This window comes from Sturnus vulgaris, chromosome 13 (genome assembly GCF_052056855.1).
Source record: "Sturnus vulgaris isolate bStuVul1 chromosome 13, bStuVul1.hap1, whole genome shotgun sequence".
NCBI lineage: Eukaryota > Metazoa > Chordata > Aves > Passeriformes > Sturnidae > Sturnus > Sturnus vulgaris.
In genome coordinates, this window is record NC_142255.1 from 18,144,248 (window position 1) to 18,163,993 (window position 19,746).

Here is a 19,746-nt window from a genome sequence, read left to right on the forward strand (position 1 = left end):
CCAAACAACACATTTATGTGATCAAAGGCCAATACTCCTCTCATATCGTATTTAGAAAGAGGAATTAAAGGGCGGAATCGCCGGGAATACACACACCTGGACCGTGTGCCCAGGACAGACTGAGAGAGGCTGGGGGCGTGGACTACGTTTCCCCCAATGCCACGCGGCGCTAACGTAACCATTCGCTATTGTGACTACACTTCCCATGACACCCCGCGTGGAGAGTGCGTTCACGTGGGCGCAGCGCTGCGCGATGCCCGCTGGGATCTGCAGTCCCACGGTGACGCGCGGTGCCGTCACGGGGGCGTTACCGGGGCGGGCGGGGCCGGACCGCCGCCAGCGAGGCCTTGTCGGCGGCGGGGGGAGCCGGCCGAGCCCGCGGCCGCTGCACCATGTCCGCCTGCCACAGCTGCGCCGCTGCTGCCCGCCTCTTCGGCTCTACGCTGCCCTCCGCCCGCAGAGGTAACCGCGCTCCGGCCGCCGGCCTTCCCTCACCGGGCCCGGTGGGGTCGGGCCCTTCGGCCCGCGGCCCTGAGGGCAGCCCCGGCCCTGCCGCTGCCCTTATCGCGCTGTGACAGCGGCGGGACACGGCGGCCTTTCCCCTTTTCCCCCCTCCTTTTAGCCGTTTGCTGGTGTCACCCGCGCGGTGCGAGTGGGGGTAAGGGCAGCGCTGCGTGGTGTGAAGTATCGGAGAATTTGCCCTCGTTATGGCGAGAATAGAATTTATTTCAAGAGGAGTGATGCTCAGCAGCTGTCGGCCAGTGTGTGTTACTCTGCACTGCTAGTAAATACGTTTAATTGGCTTAATTGCCTTAATTAATTAAAAGTCTACTTTTGTGGTAGCCTTAATTTGAAATATTTCTCATAAAGATGGGCTTAGTTAGCAAAATCAATTATTTCCAACTTGGTAGAAGGAAGAGACTGTGCCAGCTTCTCACTGGAAGTTGAAGGCTGTGGAAGGTTGTTACTTTTTTTATTGTTTTTCCTTGTTTACCCTTTTCGTTGTATTCTTGGGGTTACCGAGAACAGACAAACCATGTGCTGCTTTGGGTGGAAGGTAGAGCACCCTCAAATTGTGCTGAAAAATCTCTCTGTTGCCACATTTGCAACAATATTTTCAATTACTCTACCCTCCCAATAGCCTGATGAGTCAGAGATAATTTACTGCCCTTAAGAAGTGAGTTAACCCTTTGTAGGTGCCTTTACATTTATATCTCAAATATCAGCTGTGCTGCAAGGTTCAGACCTGTACTTTTAAGCCCAGTCTGTCTGGCCTTATGCAACCCTTCTGAAACAATCATCTTTAAAGGAAGTACGATTTGTAATTCATTACAGAATCGTCTTTTTAAAAAATTGTGGAGTTTTTGGTCAAAACTAAGATTCAAAAGGATTATGTAAAAGAGCAAATGAGAATAAAATGTAGATAAAGCAATACAATTATTTATCCATCAGCTTTCAATGGAAGTTGTTTAAAAACAAACGTGTGCGTATCTTTTATATTAAATTTTGTCTTCTGCCAGGTGCTTTGTTTGCTGTTGCTGATTGATGCCAGCTTGAGAGAGTTCAGAGTGCACAGATCAGTGTAATCAATCGAGAGTTATGTGACACAGTTTCAGTTTGTTACAGTCTCCCTGTCACTTTCCTGAGCCATAGCTGCCCCCAAGATCCCCCAGGCTTGGCCCAAAAGTCAGTATTTATTTCATCAAGTATCAATTAAAGGTTAATAAGGCATTAAAGAGCTTCCCATCGTTTCTTAACACAAATCCGAGCACCCTGGATCGGTTCCATTGCTGCCAGCAACGTTAGGGACACGTCCTTTGAATTAAGTGCTCCAAAAAAAAAAAAAAAAGTCACCTGAGCCACCGTGCCAGGTGTGTGAGCAAATCCTGCCAGCTGTTACATATTGGAACATTTTTCATTGTCTGGAGTGGTCAGTGGCAGCTGCCAGGCATTGGGCTGGAATGTTGCTTTCCCCTGAAAATCTCCCTCTGGGTTTATTGGCACAAGGAAGTAGTGGTGCTAACTTTATTACTGCTTCGTTGTGTAATTCTACAATGATATTTTGTCCAAAAAAACACCACTCAGGCATCACGATGAGCACACGAGGTTTTTCATGCTTAGCCACAAGCTGATGTAGCAGTAATATGATTTTTTTTTTCCCCCCCGGTTTAGTCTTCACAGCTCAGTGCTGTGTAAGGTTTCATAGTTCATCCCATACAGTTCTCAGTGCATTTTCTGTCTCGCAAGAGCACTCTGAATTAAAATGAGGACTGAAATGTTTGAGCTTTTGTGTTAGTGCTTCAGCCTTTCTCCACAGGCCAAATCTCCTCGTGTTACAAGGAAAGTTGTGTGACTTCAGGATTTGTTCAAGGGAGGGAGGTGGTCGTTGTTTTATTTTAAGGGGTCTTTTCTCAGTTTCTAAAACAAATCTCAGTAAAGAGGCCATCTCTGAGGAACGAGCCTCCAAGACAGGGAACTGCTCTGAACAGCTATTGCCTTGTAAACATTCACTAAAGCTTTTCTTTACTGGCAAGTGCACTTGGCACACGGAGTCCTCAGAGTTCTCTGCACATTCAGTTAAAAGACACAACTGCTTCTGAGAGCCAGCCAGTGTTTTCAAGTTTTCTATGATGTTTTCATAGCTTATCCTGTGTAATCTAAAATGTGTTGCAGTGGCACTCAGCAGAGGAATTTAAAATGGGGAAGCTTATTGATTGTTATTCCTCCCTCACGTTTACAGACAGAAGCAATGCTGTTAGGAGATTTTTTTCAAAGATTAATTTTTAGTCATATTAAAAATAGCTACAAGTCATCTTCAAGTTTGAGAATCTTAAGTAGCATGTAAGTTAATAAACCACTTTCAAATCTCATTTGACACTGTCATCTTCGTTGTGACTTTGCAGAGGCCTGTAAGAGTTTTCCTGGTAAATTTAGGTTCCTCTTTGTTTTTCTCCCTTCTTGTTATAGTAACGAGGTGTATTTTCAGAGTATCCTCTTTCAGCTAAGTTCCCAGCTCTTGGTTGCTGTTGTTTCCTCTTTCAGGGCAAATGAGCTATGCTTCTCTTGCCATTCTTACTTTTTCTTATTTTTGTAAGATTTCTTGGATTTTCCATAGGATTCTCTCCTCCCTATAACAATAAAACTATGTATTATCAGCAAGTTTGTAATTGCCATTGTTGCTGTACAGCTCTGCTGTCAGCAAGGCACGGAATCCTTATGAAAACCAGAGAGCAAGTGAGAAATTTGCCACTTTAAATGCAAGAGATGAGATACAGATTCCAGGCTGTTGTTGATGTTGAAATCACAAGCACAACATATGTTGGCTCACGTCATAGCCTGCCATGAAATGCAATCCTGCCCGTGTTGCAAGAGGAGGAAAAGGCTGTGTAGTTTCTCAGTGAGGGTTTGGTTTGTTTTTTTTTCCTGTGTTGGCAATAAGGTATTTCAGCAAAGTTAATATTACGCTGAGTTTGCTGGTGCTGGCCCCTTGGTCAGTGCCAAATAGGACACAGCTTCTCAGTTTTCCTCAGCACAATTTTTGTTGCCAAGAGGTGCCTCGAATTCCTGGAAACTAATTTTTAGTGGAGTTCCCAAGTGAAAGCCTGATCCAGACATGCAGTCGTTGAGTCTGAAACACCTGATTTTTGCATAACAAAGAGATTCTTCAAAGGTTTGTCTGGGGGGTTGAATTGTTTCACAATAAAAACTGTAAGTTAACAGACATTCTGAGGATCAGTTTCATAACTGGGATGTTCCCTATTTCATGCCACAACGGGACTCTCAAATGCCTGATCTTAGAGGACCTGGAATTGCTTTGGGGTCTTTTTTGCAAAAACCCAGGCAGCTTTTAATGAGATGAACATTAAGGTGGTAAAGATCATTTACTTTGAATGACTGAAATGTGGATTTTTCAGAGCTGAACTGTGTTGTCAAAACCTTTAAGCTGCACTTAAAGTACATCAATTCTGAGATTTGATGGCAATGGAATTTAAATTAAATATTTTTAGTATTTAACTTTTCTTTTTTTTTTTTTAGGTATTACTTGTGGTCGTACACGCATCCCTGTTTTAGGAAAACTTGGGACTTTTGAAACTTGTTCCCTAAAACGAATTCCTCTTAGAAACTTTTCAGAAACACCAGCGTATTTTGCTTCAAAGGATGGTGCAAGCAAGGATGGTTCTGGAGATGGAAGCAAGGTAATCTCCACAAACTGGGAGGTTCAATAATTTATGTAAAATATTTCTTAATTGTTTTCTTTTAACTTAAAATTAATCTTGAAATCTTTTTCCAATTCCTGACATTTCTAATCCTTGAAATTGCTGCAACTGGCAGTGAAGAAAAAATAAACTGTATTGTGAATATGTTAGGGGATAAACCTTGTAAACATCCCCAGTGCTTTTCCCAGTTTTATAAATCTTTTTGCCCAGTGTAAGCTTGAAAACTTTATTGGATGTCAAAAATCAAGAACAGGATTCAGGATGCTAGGAAAAAGTAGTAATCAGAGCTATTCTTCTTCAAAAGCCTGGTGCTCCCAAGTAGACTTTTTTAAAGTACATTTTAAATGTTTCTGGGTTTAGAACTGATTTAAGTAAGGCAAATCAGTGAAGACATGAGCTCACCTCTTGTTAGTGGTAGTCTATTTTTATCCTAGTCGTTCTCTGTAATTATAGTTAATAAACAGCTTTTTCAGATAAATGATTACCTGAGAATAAAACTGCTCTTTAGTCAGCAAATAACATTTTGAGAGTTCACAGGCAGTAACTTTGCCTTAGTATGGTGTGTTGTGAACCTGAGGAACTGTCCAGGTGACACTGGTCTCTTCTGAAGGTGCAATTAAGCTTTTTAAGAAATAAATAAAGAAGATTAAAAAAATGAGTAGTGTTTTTTTTCTTGAAAAGGGTTTTAAGGTGAAGTAAGTAGGCAAGATAGGTTTAAACAATGAGGAACTGCCTTAGAAATGGAAAGAGAGGTTTTTGCTGTTTCCTAAAATATGATAACTTGAAGGCGTAGATACAGATACAAGTAAAAAATGTAGTGTTTCCAAGAACTTTGAAATGCATATTTTAGCATAGATTCCTACACCTGCCAAGGAAGTGAGAGGAGCTGTGGCTTCAGAAACCCTTAGAATCCACACAGTTGAAATAATAAAATACTCTCAAAATATGAGTTGTTTTCTTGTCTGGCATTAAAACATTAAAATACAGTATTAAAACACAGTTGACACAGCTTTATTTTTATTCTAGTGCCAGTCAAGCAGCTCTAATGCAGGTATGGGATACCTCTTTCAAGACTGGCAAAGCTGGGAAATGCAAATATAAATAATTTAGTACCGTAAAACACTTTGAAGTGTTTATGTCACATTCTTCTAAGTTTCCAAAGCAATCCTGACAATAGCTACTTTGTCATTCAGCTGTTGCAAAATTCGAATTATTTGATTCTATAAGCACACTGCTAAATGCCTGCTCTACCAGCTCCATTGTTTGAGGCTAATTGTCTGGAAATCTCTTTTAGAAATCTGTTGGTGAGGGTGGTGGTAAAAAGTCAAGCTCTGGAAATTCTGGGAAAGGAGGGAACCAACTGCGCTGCCCAAAGTGTGGGGACTTGTGCACACACGTGGAGACCTTTGTGTGTAAGTTTTACTTAAAACTTTTTTTTTTTTTAAAATAGGCACAGATGTGACTTTGTGATTTAACATAGTCCTGATAGCTAAATGTTAACCTTCCTGATTACATGACAGCAGGAATTTTGTTATGGTTAGTTTGGCCTTGTTGGTGTAACCATTTATTTTCCCTGTAGGTACATTTGTGTAATTCCCATGATGTGTGGGAATGTGGTAGTGGAATTCACATTGCATCTGTGAATATGCATTTTTAAAATAATTCATGCCATTTTATATTTAATGCCATTTTAGCTACAGATCCTTTTGTATCTCTATTATATGAGTGTATACTTTATATATGTGCATTTGTAATGTCTGTCCTTTCTTTCCTAAATAATAAAACTTTAATCCTGCATGTACTATAACCAAAGTGCTTATCCAGCAGAGGTATTAGTATCTGACAGATGGCTTACTAGAACAGTCTCCCATGGCAAAGTCAGAGCTATAATACATTTCAAATAGTAGGCTGCAAAGTCCAACTAGAAAATCCAAAATGTCTGTTCTCAAGCAGCAATTGCTACTTTTCTTTTGTTTTTGTTTAGGTTTTTTGGTTGTTTTTTGCCCTTTTTTTTCTAATTTTTATGGGGATTTTTTTGTTTTTTGTGTGTGAAGTACAATCCAAATTAATGCCATTTATGCTTTAGGTTGTATCAGACTTGAAGACATTTCATACCTTATTTCAGCATTAATGAGAGCAGCTTAGAAAACAAAAACTTTTGTCAGAAAGCAAATACCTATTGTAAGTTGGTGGGACTCAAGGAGGAAGTATCAAGTCATAATCAGACTTGTGCACTAAGAGGCTTAAGACAAAGTCAGCATAAACGTATTCAGCAGTTGTTAATATAACAGCTGGCAAAAATAATGAGTGGATGTGTTATTTGCTGCTACTCACATAAAATAGTATTTAAAATTATCAATTATCATGAATCACAAGACAGTTCTATAATAATAACAATATAATTCTTTGTTAGAGAAAGGATCAGTCCTCAATTACTTTTTCCCCCAGAAATAAGGTTGTTTTTCTAGTTTGTTTGAAACTATAGGCAACAAGGTATTCTGAAAAACCTGGCACTGGTTCATGGAACTAGAAATATGATCCTGTCTGGTGTTCAGTGTGGTCTCTCCATGGACTAGGTGTGGTTGGAAACAGGTCCAAGGATTTTTAATCTCATTTACCTTATGATTCATGAGGAGGCAGAGATGTTTTTGAAACTCTCATTTCAGTGGTGTGTTTCCATTGGTGTTGCACTTTGTGCTTTTATCTGGAAATAGCATTTAAGCCTTGTCCCAGAACGATCCCTGGAAAGCAGAGATGTGATTTAGTGTTTTGTCAGTGTTGCTGGGAAAACTTAAGCATGCCTGGAAACTTCCTTGGGAACAGGATTTATTCATACCAACACTATGGGAGAACAAATCTTGATACATGCAATATGAAATTCCCAAGTAGTGAACCCACTTGAGTTGCAGCATCAGAATAACACAGGTTCTGTGAACAGCTTGGGACTGGAAATCCACTTTTTTCCAAAGTTGCTGTGAGTCCTACTGAAGTTTTTCTGAACATTTGTTATTCTGGTTTAGTCTGTTCATTTGAGCACACTGCTTCCCACTCTGTAAAGCAGCTGAAAACCAGAAGTTCTAATGATCTTAAAATTTATTTGGAAAAAAGAAAACAAAAACTAGGAAAAATAGATCTGTCCCATTTTCCTAAAATGAATGGATTGCAAGTTGTATTAAGCCTACTGTAACTTGATTTTTTTGGATAAGCCTTTGTTGTTGTTTAGTCAGGAAAAATTATGAGTTTGCACAGTTCTAGTTTGAATTGCCAACCTGCAGAGCCTTAAATAAATACCTTAAACCAAAGGAAAACATGCAATTAGCATTTATTTCAGTTTAAATGTTAGATTTTCAGTCATTTTGAAAGAAGTAGGGAAACAATGCTGAATAAAAGCCATGTTCATTCGAAAATTAATTGCCACTGAGTGGCAGTGTGACAGGCTGGTTTTCCAGTGGAATTTGTTTTTGATGGAGCTTCACTTTGTATCTGCAAATCTTGCAGAAAGATTTGCTTGGCAATGGTTTTCCAGTAATTAACAATGAAGGGAAAATAGGAGGCAAACAAAAAATAATTTTGCTTTGGCCTTCTTTCTCAGCAGTTCCTGCATTGTTTTTTTTGGTTGTGAAAGTCTGTAAAGGAGAGTTTGTGATCAGTGAAATAAGACTTGATCCTCAGATGTGGAGTGAAATCCAATAGCTGTAAAGCTGATTGACATAAGAAGCCTTATCTGGATGCTGCTTTTACTGTCTCCACCTGATGCCATCAGGTTACTCCACCCTCCAAAGCAGCACTTCCCTGTTACTGTACACACTCAGAAGCTTCCCTCCTTGCTTTTTTCTGGTTTGGGTTTCTTTTTTCACCTTAAAGCAATTTGATAGTAGCCCATTATCTCAACCCTACAACTCTTTTTAGTTTAATGCTCTGATTGTTTCTGTTTCCTGTACATTTTGTAAAAATCTGGCATTTCTTTTTGGCAAGGACAGCTCATACAGGCTTTAGAAATGCCTTTGCTAATGCAGCCTCTGTGGCAATGTTTTCTGATTAAAAACAACATTTGACTTTCATTTTGGCACACTGTAAATATTTGCTGACATCTTAATGACAGGGAAGTAATTTGACATGAGTGTTCTTTGTTGTGCTTTTATGTGTTTGCTAAAAGAACATATGAAAACATGCCAGTATTTAGGATGAGCAAAGTTGCCTGCAACTCTATTGTGCGCTTTTTTTTTTTTTTTTTCAGTGAAGTTTTAAAGATGACCCATAGTACTCTTACAACCCACTCCTTATTTTCTGGGGTTTTCAAATCATTCATGTGGATCTATAAAAGGAACAACCATTTTCCTGGCTGTTCTATCCTAAGTAAGCCTTGTCTGAGGAGATCAGCCTCATGGCACTAAAGTCATCATGAATATCACAGGTGTTTTGAGTGAGCCCTGGGAGAAAGGTTGGGTTGCTTTTCTCCCCTACAATATTGTTGCTAAATAATAGTTACATAAGAGGAATGAGTTGGTGCAGGTGGATTTCCATCACATTCCCATGTGGCAGATAACAGTAATTTGGAAGGTTGCCAGAAGAACTTTCAGGCTGTTACACATAATTTCTTTGAAGTAAAGTTAACAAAGCTGTGTTGGTCACAGTATTAGTTGCTACATTCTTAAAGTAATCTGTTGGTCTTGCTTATCCAGGTATAAGGTGGGATTAATGGTAAGAAAACCCCACCCACTCCCCTCTTGCTGACGCCAGTCCTATGGGAGACAACAAGTTATAAATAAGCAGCTTGTTTATTGCTAGAGGGTGTTGTTACAGTCAGCTGGTGCTGCACTGTTCAAGCCATTTTCTAAAGACTTCTTAGGATTTCAGAAGTTCTGACATTGAAGTTTTCACAGGGTTGTTTTTCTGTTTACTTTTAATTAAACACATTTACTAGTATATTTCCTTTAAATCTATCCTATTGCTTGTGATTTGCATTTAGCAGCATAGTAATATGGCTAGAAAGGATCTACATTTACTTTTAATTACTTTTATTATTTTTCTCTACTGTCTGGTTTTATTATTTCAACTTTCATTTACCAAAGGAAAAGTTCTCATTTTCAGGCTTATGAAACCAACCTTTGCAGATTTCTTGAGACATAGTTCACAAAGTCAGCAGTAGGAGGGTTTAGCTGGAAGGTGGAATTTCAAAGAAATTTGTTCTAGTCTTGACAGTAAAAATAAATAAGCAGAAGATCTTGCAAAACATCAAAGTCCTTGATGGTCTGTTGCATACCACAGCTGCCTCTTGTTGGGATGAGCCCTTTGGGTGACCCCCCTGTGCTTGATGTCCTAGGATTGGGTGACTTGGGCCTGATCCAGAGTGTTCCAAAGCCAGTGGGATGCAGAGAGCAGGAGCTGCCAGAGCCCTCCTGTAATGCTGTCTTTGATATTCTAGGCTGCTTCCCTGCACTTTAGTCCGTGTCTAACCACAGTATTTTATTTTGCTGTCAGTTTGAGAGTTAGGAACATTTCCTGCATAGCTAAAACCTTCATTTATTTTGTCTCTCTCAGAAGTGCAAAGTGTCCTCTCCCTGAGTGTGATGCTGCTGGATAAGTATCAAAAAGAGTTTTGTATCCACTGTCTGCTGCCCAGCACTGTGATTTCTTTGGGGCAAATTGTGTTCTCTGTGCCAAATTTCATAGGCCAGTAGTAGTTTTTAAATATTCTAAGATGAGTGAGAGAGAAGTGTTGGGTAAACAGAGTGGCTGTGCTGTCTTACAAGTGCTTGTCCTATGTGATGAACGTGAACAGAAACAATTTCTCTTACTATTTTGTTTGAATTTTTCTGCAGCTTCCACCCGTTTTGTGAAGTGTGAAAAGTGTCACCACTTTTTTGTTGTGCTGTCAGAGGCAGACACAAAAAAGAGCATCATTAAAGAGCCCGAGTCAGCAGCAGAAGCTGTGAAATTGGCATTCCAGCAGAAGCCACCACCTCCACCGAAAAAGGTATGTTCTTAATTCCACCCACAGTCCCCTCGTGTTGCAGCATGGAGAAATGCTTCCCTTAATCTGCACCAGGTGTGTAATGGGCTGCTGGGACAGAGCAACAAACAATAAAGATGATTAGCTCAAGATTAAACCTTTGTGAGCTGTGTGACCCAGCAGAGCACTGATAAAGGGAACAAGCAGATCCAATAAAGGTATTGGAGCTTGTTTTCCTCTGTCTGTGTCTTGTGACTTCATTTTCTCCTGTGACCTTGAGGCTGACCTCAGCCCTCACCAACCGTAGTAACTTTTCTTTCTCCCTATGGCCTTGCATTCTGTATCCTAATTTTAGCAGCTCCTTTCTGTAGCTGCAGAGCCTTTTACTTGGTGTGGGTTTGGGTGAGAAGTGTTGCTGTTTAACTTGTGGCCATGGTCCTTCTGAAGTCATTTGGTTTTCATCTGGAGATTAGTGAGGAAGCCTTTTATGTTTCTCAGTTCCTGGTGGACTGTAATGGTTTCTGAACCTGCACACGGCTCCTTGATAAGCCTCTTTTTAAGTGTTCTTAAAATTTCTGTTCCTCTTTAAAATTTGGGTGAAAATGGCAATGGGCTTACATATTAGTAGGGCAGAACTGACAGACACAATATGAATGTGTAAGCACCATGTCTTTTAAGTAAACCTATCAACAGGAATATGTTTTGTATTTTAAATGTTAGTTTCTGTTACTCAGGTCTGTAAAGATTCAGACCAAAGTCCATCTTTGGCACAATATACTATTTTTCCTTTTCTGCTGCAAGATGATTTGGAAGTGTTACTAAGATTAAACTATTTTTCAGATTTACAACTACCTCGACAAATACGTTGTTGGTCAGTGTTTTGCCAAGAAGGTGCTTTCAGTTGCTGTGTATAATCATTACAAGAGAATCTACAATAATATCCCATCTAACCTGAGACAGCAAGCAGAAGTTGAGAAACAGACTTCTTTAACACCAAGAGGTTTGTATGATATTTGGTATTTTTCTGGTCAAATAAATTATCATTTCAGGGCCCTAACTTAAGAAATCTAAGAAAGGTTTTACCTTGACACTAGATGTTCTATAATTGAAATGATCTATAAGAATTTCTACTAAATATAATTTTCACTGTGAACTTCTGTGATTTATTTAAAGGATAATCAGAAGGTTTATGGTGCTTACCATATTAAATGCTTAGCCCTTTTTACTGATACATATTATGGGGTATTTTCCTTTAACTTTCTGAAGTGAGTCTCCTAATTTTTTATTTCTAATCTCATTTACTACTTAACACTAAATCTGCAAGCAACAATGCAGATCAGGAAGGTGATATTTTGCACAGGTAAATTGATGAGTACTTAGATTTTGAACTTCCCTTGCTCTTGCTGGCAACATCTGCTGGTCACCACAGTATTGTTCCATATCCAGCAGGTGTAGATGGAGTTACTCTTGGCAGTACTTTGGCTGCTGAGTACGTGTGTAGCTATGTTGATCTAATTTATTTTTAGAAGCAGGATTAAATTACCATCTCTGACTCAAAGCGTACCTTGGGTGGGTTTTTTTTTTAAGGTGTTTTCTTCTGTCTTGCAAAAGTTGCCACAGACATCTTCTTTATTTTTTGAATTAACATAAAGAAGTCTTTTAAATGCAGAGGGAACATTAGTAGTTACTGTTCTGGTAATGGTAAGAGAGCAGTTGTGTACCTGGCACCAGGAAGTTCCTGATCCTCCACAGGGAGATAACGTGATCATTCCCAGATAGACTGACAGTGAGTGTTTACATATTTCAAGGTTCTGTCTTATAACAAAGTCTTACATTGTAACACTCAGGGAGAGCTTAAGGAAGCCTCTTCAAACCAAAATTATTTCTTTTCTTTTTTTCCCTTCTATAATTGGTTTTAAAGTGCAAATCTAATTAGAGTTAATAGATTGTTGTTGTTTTTAGAAATAGATAGCTTGCTGGCATTTTAAAAACATGCAATTTGGGTTTTGGGTTAATTTTGACAGCAATAAAAATAGGTCTTGTGGGGATTTCTTGTTTAGAAGTACATTCATAGACAGTGATGAGATGTATTCAGAAGAGGGCAAGAGGTGGAGAATTTATAAGCTTTTATAAACTTACTTTTTTATGACTGTTTTCATCCTCTCTCTTAGAATTAGAAATCAGAAGACGGGAGGATGAGTACAGATTTACAAGTAAGTGAACCCTCTCCTCATGTCCTCCTCTGCAATACCTACTTTTATGACATGGAGAACAGTCTTTAGTGACTGCTAGTTTGAAATATTGGGTGAAGTCCAGTGCTTGTACTTTTTTGTCAGGGAAATCAACAGCTTGGGTTTGTTTCTTCTCATATGTTAAAAATAAATATAAGAAATTAAAGTTAAAATGAGTACATTAGTAAGGACTGAAAATTTCTCTTGCTTTTTAATGTAGAGGAATACTTTTAGGTAATCCACTGTGCCATTGGAAATTCTTTTCCTATATGCTTCTGCAAAAGTATGATTGGAGCTCCTGTTTGTGTGATAATTGTGCTGTATTTCTGTTGCTTTCCTCTCTGTAAGCTCCTGTACAGAGAGAATTCTGGGTTTGCAGGAGAACCAAGCTGTTATTGTGTGTTTAAGGTGGTGGCAGACCTTGTTGGTGCTCAAACAGTGCTGTTATTGTTCTCTTCAGAACTGCTGCAGATTGCTGGAATCAGTCCACATGGTAATGCTTTGGGAGCATCAATGCAGCAGCAAATGAACCAGCAGATACCTCAGGAAAAACGGGGAGGAGAAGTACTAGATTCACCCAATGATGACATTAAACTTGAAAAAAGTAATATTTTGCTGCTTGGACCAACTGGATCAGGTATACAGCTGCATGTTTCTATAGGTGTCCTATTTTCCATGGAATTTGTTGTTAATGAGTGATTTTCCTCTTCTGTGGTTATTCAGATTTGGTTTATAAAAAAACTAAACTGTGAATTTCAAATTGAGATTCCAGTGCTTTCATGCCATGTTAACATGCTGAGCTAGTGGTCTTAAAAAGGAGTGAGCTGTAGTTGTGTGGTTTTCTTTTTTTCTTTTTTTAATGCCTATATTTACTGACTGAATAAAAGATGCCACTTTGACTAAGCTGAAATAAAATGCATTTATAGTTTCTCTGCTTTAGCTGGCAAGCTGAGATGCTGCAGTTAGTGCAGTTTCACCTCTGGGACAGATTAGTTGCAGGGGGTTGGAAAGAGATTGTTTTGTATGTTCATAAGCCCTGGGAGTGTTTGTGCTGAAGTGATGGCATTTTGCAGACTTTTTGGGAGAACATTCACTAAACAATATTTTAATTCTGTTTCTTCCCAACTTCAAAGCAGGAGCAATTGGACTTTGCACTGCACCCTGAGTGTCTGCAAAGGACTACTGATTTATTTAATCTTTAAACTCTGCAAGTACATGTATTATGGTTTTTATATTGTGTGACATTTTGTGATACTGTATGCATTTCAAGCTGCCTTAAATGTATATTACTAAACTAAAACCAGAAATACAGCCTGCCAATGTAAAAACCACTGCTTATGAAAGCTATCTCCCTTGGAAAATAGTGTTATATTAAGATGCTGGTATGATTCAGAATGTATAATAAGAGTAATGATGATCCTGTGGTAAATCCTTGAATGGTTTGGGTTGGAGGGTACCTTAAAGCTCCCCTTGTTCCACCCCTGCCATGGGCAGGGACACCTTCCACTATCCCAGGCTGCTCCAAGCCTCATCCAACCTGGTCTTTGACACTTCCAGGGATGGGGCAGCCACACCTGCTCTGGGCACTCTGTGCCAGGGCTCATCACCCTCACAAAAAAAGATTTCTTCCCAATATCTCATCTAAACCCACCCTCTTTCAATTTAAAGCCATTCCCCCTTGTCCTGTCACTACACACCCTTGTTAAAAGTCCCTGTCCAAGTACTTGGATTTGTGTGCTCTAGAAGAAGTGTGTGGCAGTTCTAACATGCAGCTTTTATTTTACCAGGTAAAACCTTGCTGGCTCAGACTCTGGCTAAATGCCTAGATGTCCCTTTTGCTATCTGTGATTGTACCACCTTGACTCAAGCTGGCTATGTTGGGGAAGACATTGAATCTGTCATCGCAAAACTCCTGCAAGATGCCAACTACAACATAGAAAAAGCACAGCAAGGTAAACTTTTAATGTGTGTTTCAGAGACTGCTAATTTTGTTGAAGTGCTTTAAGCTTTTGAGACCACCAGTATTCCTGAAATTGGTGTTCCTGCTGCATGTACCCAAAGTTTAAATCAGATAGAATAAACCTGAAAAAGCTTGATGTGTATCTTGTAGTTTTGTTTTTGTCCATAATTGGACAATATTACACATGTTTTTGCAGGGAAGTGGAACAGACTGCTGCTCTCTCAAATCTTACTCTTCTCTGTAAATTCTTGCTTCTCTTTAAAAGCAGGATCTTCTTTAAACCCATTTTCTTTAACATGCAGGAATTGTTTTTCTGGATGAAGTAGATAAGATTGGCAGTGTTCCTGGTATCCATCAGTTACGGGACGTTGGGGGAGAAGGTGTTCAACAGGTAAATACTTCCATGGAGTGCTTTGACTTCCTGAGTGAACAGGACATAGGATCCTGTCATGTCAAACAGCGTGGGAATGTATGGAGTCATAGTTCTCCAGTTCCTTAATATTCACCTTCAGAAGACAACGTCTTTCCTCTTGACTTCATTAAAAACCATAATCTCAGAAGCAGTTTGAGGCATCCTCATAGTTCAAAAATGTCCTTGCAGCATTCAGATAACCAGTTTGTAATGTAGGCAAGGACAGGTAGCACTTCCTATTTAAAAAAAATTCTTAAAGCAGCTAATAATTAAATGCATAATGTGCATGAGAGCCACATTGAAAGAACATTTTTGTCCTTGAGTGGGATTGTCTCATAGGCAAAACTGACTTTTTTTGGACACTGTTACTATAAGTGCATAAGGGAGCAAAAAATTCAAGTATATTTGTGAAAGTGAACATTTTGTGGTGTGCTCTTTTACATGATGCTACACAATGGAATTTTTTTATTGCTTATTTCTTCTTTCCTTCTTAGGGCTTGTTAAAATTACTTGAAGGCACAATAGTAAACGTTCCAGAAAAGAATTCTCGGAAACTACGTGGAGAAACAGTGCAGGTTGACACAACAAACATCCTGTTTGTAGCCTCTGGTGCTTTTAATGGTCTTGACAGAATTATCAGCAGGAGGAAAAATGAAAAAGTGAGTGCATCAGGCTGTATCTGGGCTGAAAAATCATTATCTTGATTACTATTCTCAATATTGACTTTTACAGGTCTTGCTGTATTTGTAAACACACTACATTTCTTTATTTCAGCAAATGGTGGTAAAAGCCATTATCATCTTAAAATACCTGGTCCTGCAGTTCACTGTTTTGTAGATTAATGTCTGGGTTCTGGCTGCAGCATTCTGACAAAATGTGCTCTCTGTCTCTAACACTAAAGGAGTGACTGAAATTCAAGTTACTCTTCGTGTTAATTCATGTAACTTCCCATGTAAGCAAACTTGCCTGCATTTGCTTTGCTTATGAAGTGTCACTGGTACTTGCAAAACGACCAGAACATGTTGACAACCTTCTTTATTTTAAGAAAAAATTGCTCTTGTGTTGATGTATTAATCCCTCAGTGAGGAAATTCAATTTTATAAGAAAGTGGTTGTATGCAAGGGGTCTAAATAGTTTCTTGAGCTCGAATTAGTATGTAATGACATAATCAGTCACTGCAGATTTTTTAATACTCATGGAAAATGATTTATTTACATCAAGAAAACTCAGTTATTACACTTCTCTAAGCAGAACACGTTTGTTTTGCAGTACCTAGGATTTGGGACACCATCTAACATGGGGAAAGGCAGAAGGGCTGCAGCAGCAGCTGATCTTGCCAATATCAGTGGAGAGTCTGACCCACAGGAAGATATTGAGGAGAAGGATCGCTTGCTGCGCCACGTGGAAGCCAGGGATCTCATCGAGTTTGGCATGATTCCTGAATTTGTGGGACGTTTGCCTGTTGTGGTTCCTCTGCACAGCCTGGATGAGAAAACCCTCGTACGGATCCTCACGGAGCCACGGAATGCTGTGGTTCCTCAGTACCAGGCACTGTTCAGCATGGATAAGGTTTGAGTTTTTATTTGATGAGTCTTTGGCGTTTGTGTTTATAAATAGTGTTGTTTTCAGTAATGCTTGTACTCAACTCACTGAGTTATAAATGAAATTATTAACTGAATTTCCTATTTTTCTGTGTAGTGTGAATTAAATGTAACTGAAGATGCATTGAAGGCTATAGCCAGACTGGCCCTGGACAGAAAAACTGGTGCCAGAGGTCTTCGATCTATAATGGTGAGTAAATTAAGTCTTATAAACAATAAATGAAGCTTCCTGGATTTGTGTATATGGACCTAATCATGACCATTTCCAGTGAAAACCACACTTAGTTCTGGCCCTTACATGGATACAGTAAGTCTTCCTAAAGCTGTGAGTTCTTCCAAGAAGACTCTCTTGCTCTGAAAATCACTTGTTTATGTAGAAAAGGGCATACGGAAATATTTTTCCCTCTATTTTCTTGTAGGAAAAGCTGCTGCTGGAGCCCATGTTTGAAGTGCCCAATTCTGACATCGTATGTGTGGAAGTTGACAAAGATGTTGTAGAAGGCAAAAAAGAGCCAGGATATATTAGGTAAAACGGTAACAGAAGTAGCAGAACAGACCAGTAATACAACTAGACAGGTATTCTGATGGAATAAGCACAAATCCATGCACACAACCTAAAAAAGATTCAATGCTCTGTATATTGTACACAGCTGAATTAGTGCCTGTTCTGTACTAGAGACTTTGGATTCGTATTGCTTTCGTTTTTAAACAGAAATTTTAAAATAAACATATGTGAAGCTACTTTTGTGTGTGTATACCTGTAGAAATGGAAGTAAATTTTAAGGTAGCAGTAAAAATTTGAAATTCAGTTGTCTGTACTGAAATTTCTGTAATGAAACTGTTTCTTTCTTCCTACTTTTTACCACTGATGTGGGATTTTTGATACAAACTCCAGGCTGCAACAATTTTCTACATTACTCTTGCAGCAGTGGAGAGCTACAAAGGCACAACTATTGATTTACTGAACTCTTGTTAAAATAATCAATTTAATGTCATGAAGAGTATGGCAATGATGTGGAATGATGAAAACACTGGGTAAACCTGCATTAAAAAAAAAAAAATCCAACCATTTTAGTGAATGAAGGATGGAATTGAGAGAGAATGGATCAGGTTAAAACTAGTTAAAAAATTAGTTCCTAAATTTCAGGTCTGAAATTTAGGAACTGTGTCTTGATTTCTATCACTGACAACATTGTTTGAGTGGCTTTGTCCACTAAGGTACATTTACTCATTTTCAGCAGTTGTCTGTGCTGAAGCTTAGTTCAGCCTTGCGTTGTTGGAGGGAGTGAAAAATATTAGAGTGATAGTGTAATTGAAGTGATTTTATATAGGAATACTCAATTTATTGATTAAATCAAACAACTTACTAAAAATCATAAGGCTAATTGAATTCAGTTAATGAACCCATGTGCACAGCAGCATTTCCAGATCAGAAGGTCAGAACTTTTGTCACGGGGCTCTGTGCACATGACATGTTTGTCAGAAGCTATGGAAAAGTGTCCCTTGTTTTTTCCTCTGTCTAAGGTACCTGATCCTTTCTTTTAATTCTAGGGCTCCCACGAAGGATTCATCAGAAGAGGAGTATGACTCTGGAGTGGAGGAGGAAGGCTGGCCTCGACAGGCAGATGCTGCAAACCATTAAACACTGTCAGAACTCTCACCTGCAAAAAGCTCACTCGGTTCTTTCCTTACGATTGCTTCTGGCTGCAGCCTGATCCTAAAGGCACTGGATCTGTCTCGGATACAATTCGTGATGAGGAACTTCATTAGCTAAATCAGATCGTGTATTTTATTGCAGCATCACATTGATTTGATGGACAGAGTGTGGACTGGGATGGCATAATGTTCAAATATGGATTGTATATTACACTTGTTCAATTAAAATGTATAGCAAATGCAGCAGCACCTGCACTGCCCTTGCCAGAACCTAAACCAGCAGCGCAGGTGCTGCCAATAGTTAGATTTAACAATAATGTTACTCTACAAATGGGAAATCAAAATTAATAATTAGTAGAGGGTGAGTAAACTATCTTAGCTCCTGGTAGGGCTCACAGGGGGTTATGTTCAGGTCAGTGTTAGTCCTGCTGGTGTGTGAAACCCAGTGGGCGCTGGAGTGACTTGTTACATTGGTGGGGGAGGAAACCCTTTTGGAAAAACTGGGACACACTTTGTGACACTGCTGGGAGATTCTGCTAACATGTGACACTGGTTTGTTACAGTAATTTGAATATCGAATGGTACCCTTCATGTCTCCATTGGGAGCTTTAGACACCTTGGATACTGTGAAAGAACGTGAAGTCAGTCATTTGCTGATTTTTCCAGAAGGGGTAAAAAAGATGCCCAGGAAGCAGTAAAACCATCTAAATTTGGATAAGCAGTCGCCATAAATTTTTAAATATTAATGTTCTAATATAGTACATTTTGTTTAACGTATTGGAACTATCATGCATCAATTTTTTGGTGCCAGGTATTTGCCCAACCTATCTTATAATGTTAAGAGATGAAAGAAGTAAATGTATAATATTTTTGCTGTAATCAGTAGTGATTGTTCACATGACAGTGCTTTTTAAGTTATATTCTCAAATGCTAGTATTGCATCTTGTGGGTTTGTCTTTGATTTTTAGTCTCACAGCAAGCAATCCTCCTTCTGTTCTCCACCAAAATTAATTGAATCCTTTAGGAAAGTCTTTGTGAAAACACTAAAGGACCTGTATGTTTTTGATTTGTTTCAGGAATTAAAATTGTCACTTACAACTTTGTTTTGTCCTTCAGTGAAAACGCGGACTTGAGTTTCCCTAAAACTTTATTTCATACTATTTAAATAAAACTTTCATCCTTCTTTTCAGTCTAGTGGATGTTTTAGGTCAGGAAAGGATACTGAAAATCTATTGACCCTAATTTTGTCATGTAAATTTTATGTAGTACTTGTGTTCTTCCCTAGCAGCAGTGTGATGTGCAGTTGTAGCCAGGTGCAACAGATACTTCCCGTGGGATTTCAGATTTTTTTCAGGTTAAATGACCCTCTAATGGTTCAGAAAAAGCTGTGTTTGGAGTTGAGGGTATTTCTAGAAGCTTGGTCCCCTCGAAATGGGAATCTGTGGTGAACTATCTGTAACTGCATCCTCACTTTCCTTTTTGTAGAGTGAAAAAATAGAACAGCTTTTAATTCTGAATCCTTTAATTCAAATCCTTTTTTAAACAGCTAGAAAAAACCACCACATTTTAGGTGAAACTGTTCAACAACTTAGTTTTGAAAGTTGTTTGGAATTCTGTAACCAAGAACTGTTTTTAAGGAAACAAAAATGCCGTGTAACTACAGTTTGTACTTCACCTCTGGCGTTTGAATAAAAGCGAATATTCAAGCAGCGGAGA

At 39.0% G+C, this 19,746-nt stretch overlaps 1 protein-coding gene across 4 annotated transcripts; it reads left to right on the forward strand.

The window, feature by feature from the left end:
* The first annotated feature begins 311 nt into the window (after nt 1-311).
* Nucleotides 312-19,739, forward strand: CLPX (caseinolytic mitochondrial matrix peptidase chaperone subunit X). 4 transcript variants are annotated; one of them, XM_088172676.1, is made up of 14 exons: nt 312-462; nt 4,036-4,196; nt 5,512-5,629; nt 10,040-10,194; nt 11,011-11,170; nt 12,342-12,383; nt 12,862-13,038; nt 14,189-14,353; nt 14,664-14,752; nt 15,268-15,432; nt 16,043-16,342; nt 16,472-16,564; nt 16,794-16,950; nt 17,926-19,739. In XM_088172676.1, exons 1-13 carry the CDS (start codon nt 393-395, stop codon nt 16,902-16,904), a joined length of 1,806 nt encoding a protein of 601 aa, XP_088028802.1. In that variant the 5' UTR covers nt 312-392; the 3' UTR covers nt 16,905-16,950; nt 17,926-19,739. The 4 variants fall into 4 exon arrangements, with proteins under 4 accessions (XP_088028802.1, XP_088028803.1, XP_014730109.1 ...); XM_014874623.2 differs by having other exon boundaries at nt 313-462; nt 16,794-16,900; XM_088172677.1 differs by lacking the exon at nt 12,342-12,383.
* Nucleotides 19,740-19,746: the final 7 nt, after the last annotated feature.

Bases quoted from the DNA above. Each gene is read 5' to 3' on its own strand.
- CLPX (XM_014874623.2), top strand. From the start codon at position 393: ATGTCCGCCTGCCACAGCTGCGCCGCTGCTGCCCGCCTCTTCGGCTCT. The intron at 11,171-12,341 runs GTTTGTATGATA...CCTCTCTCTTAG, and splicing joins GACTTCTTTAACACCAAGAG to AATTAGAAATCAGAAGACGG. The intron at 14,354-14,663 runs GTAAACTTTTAA...TTTAACATGCAG, and splicing joins CATAGAAAAAGCACAGCAAG to GAATTGTTTTTCTGGATGAA.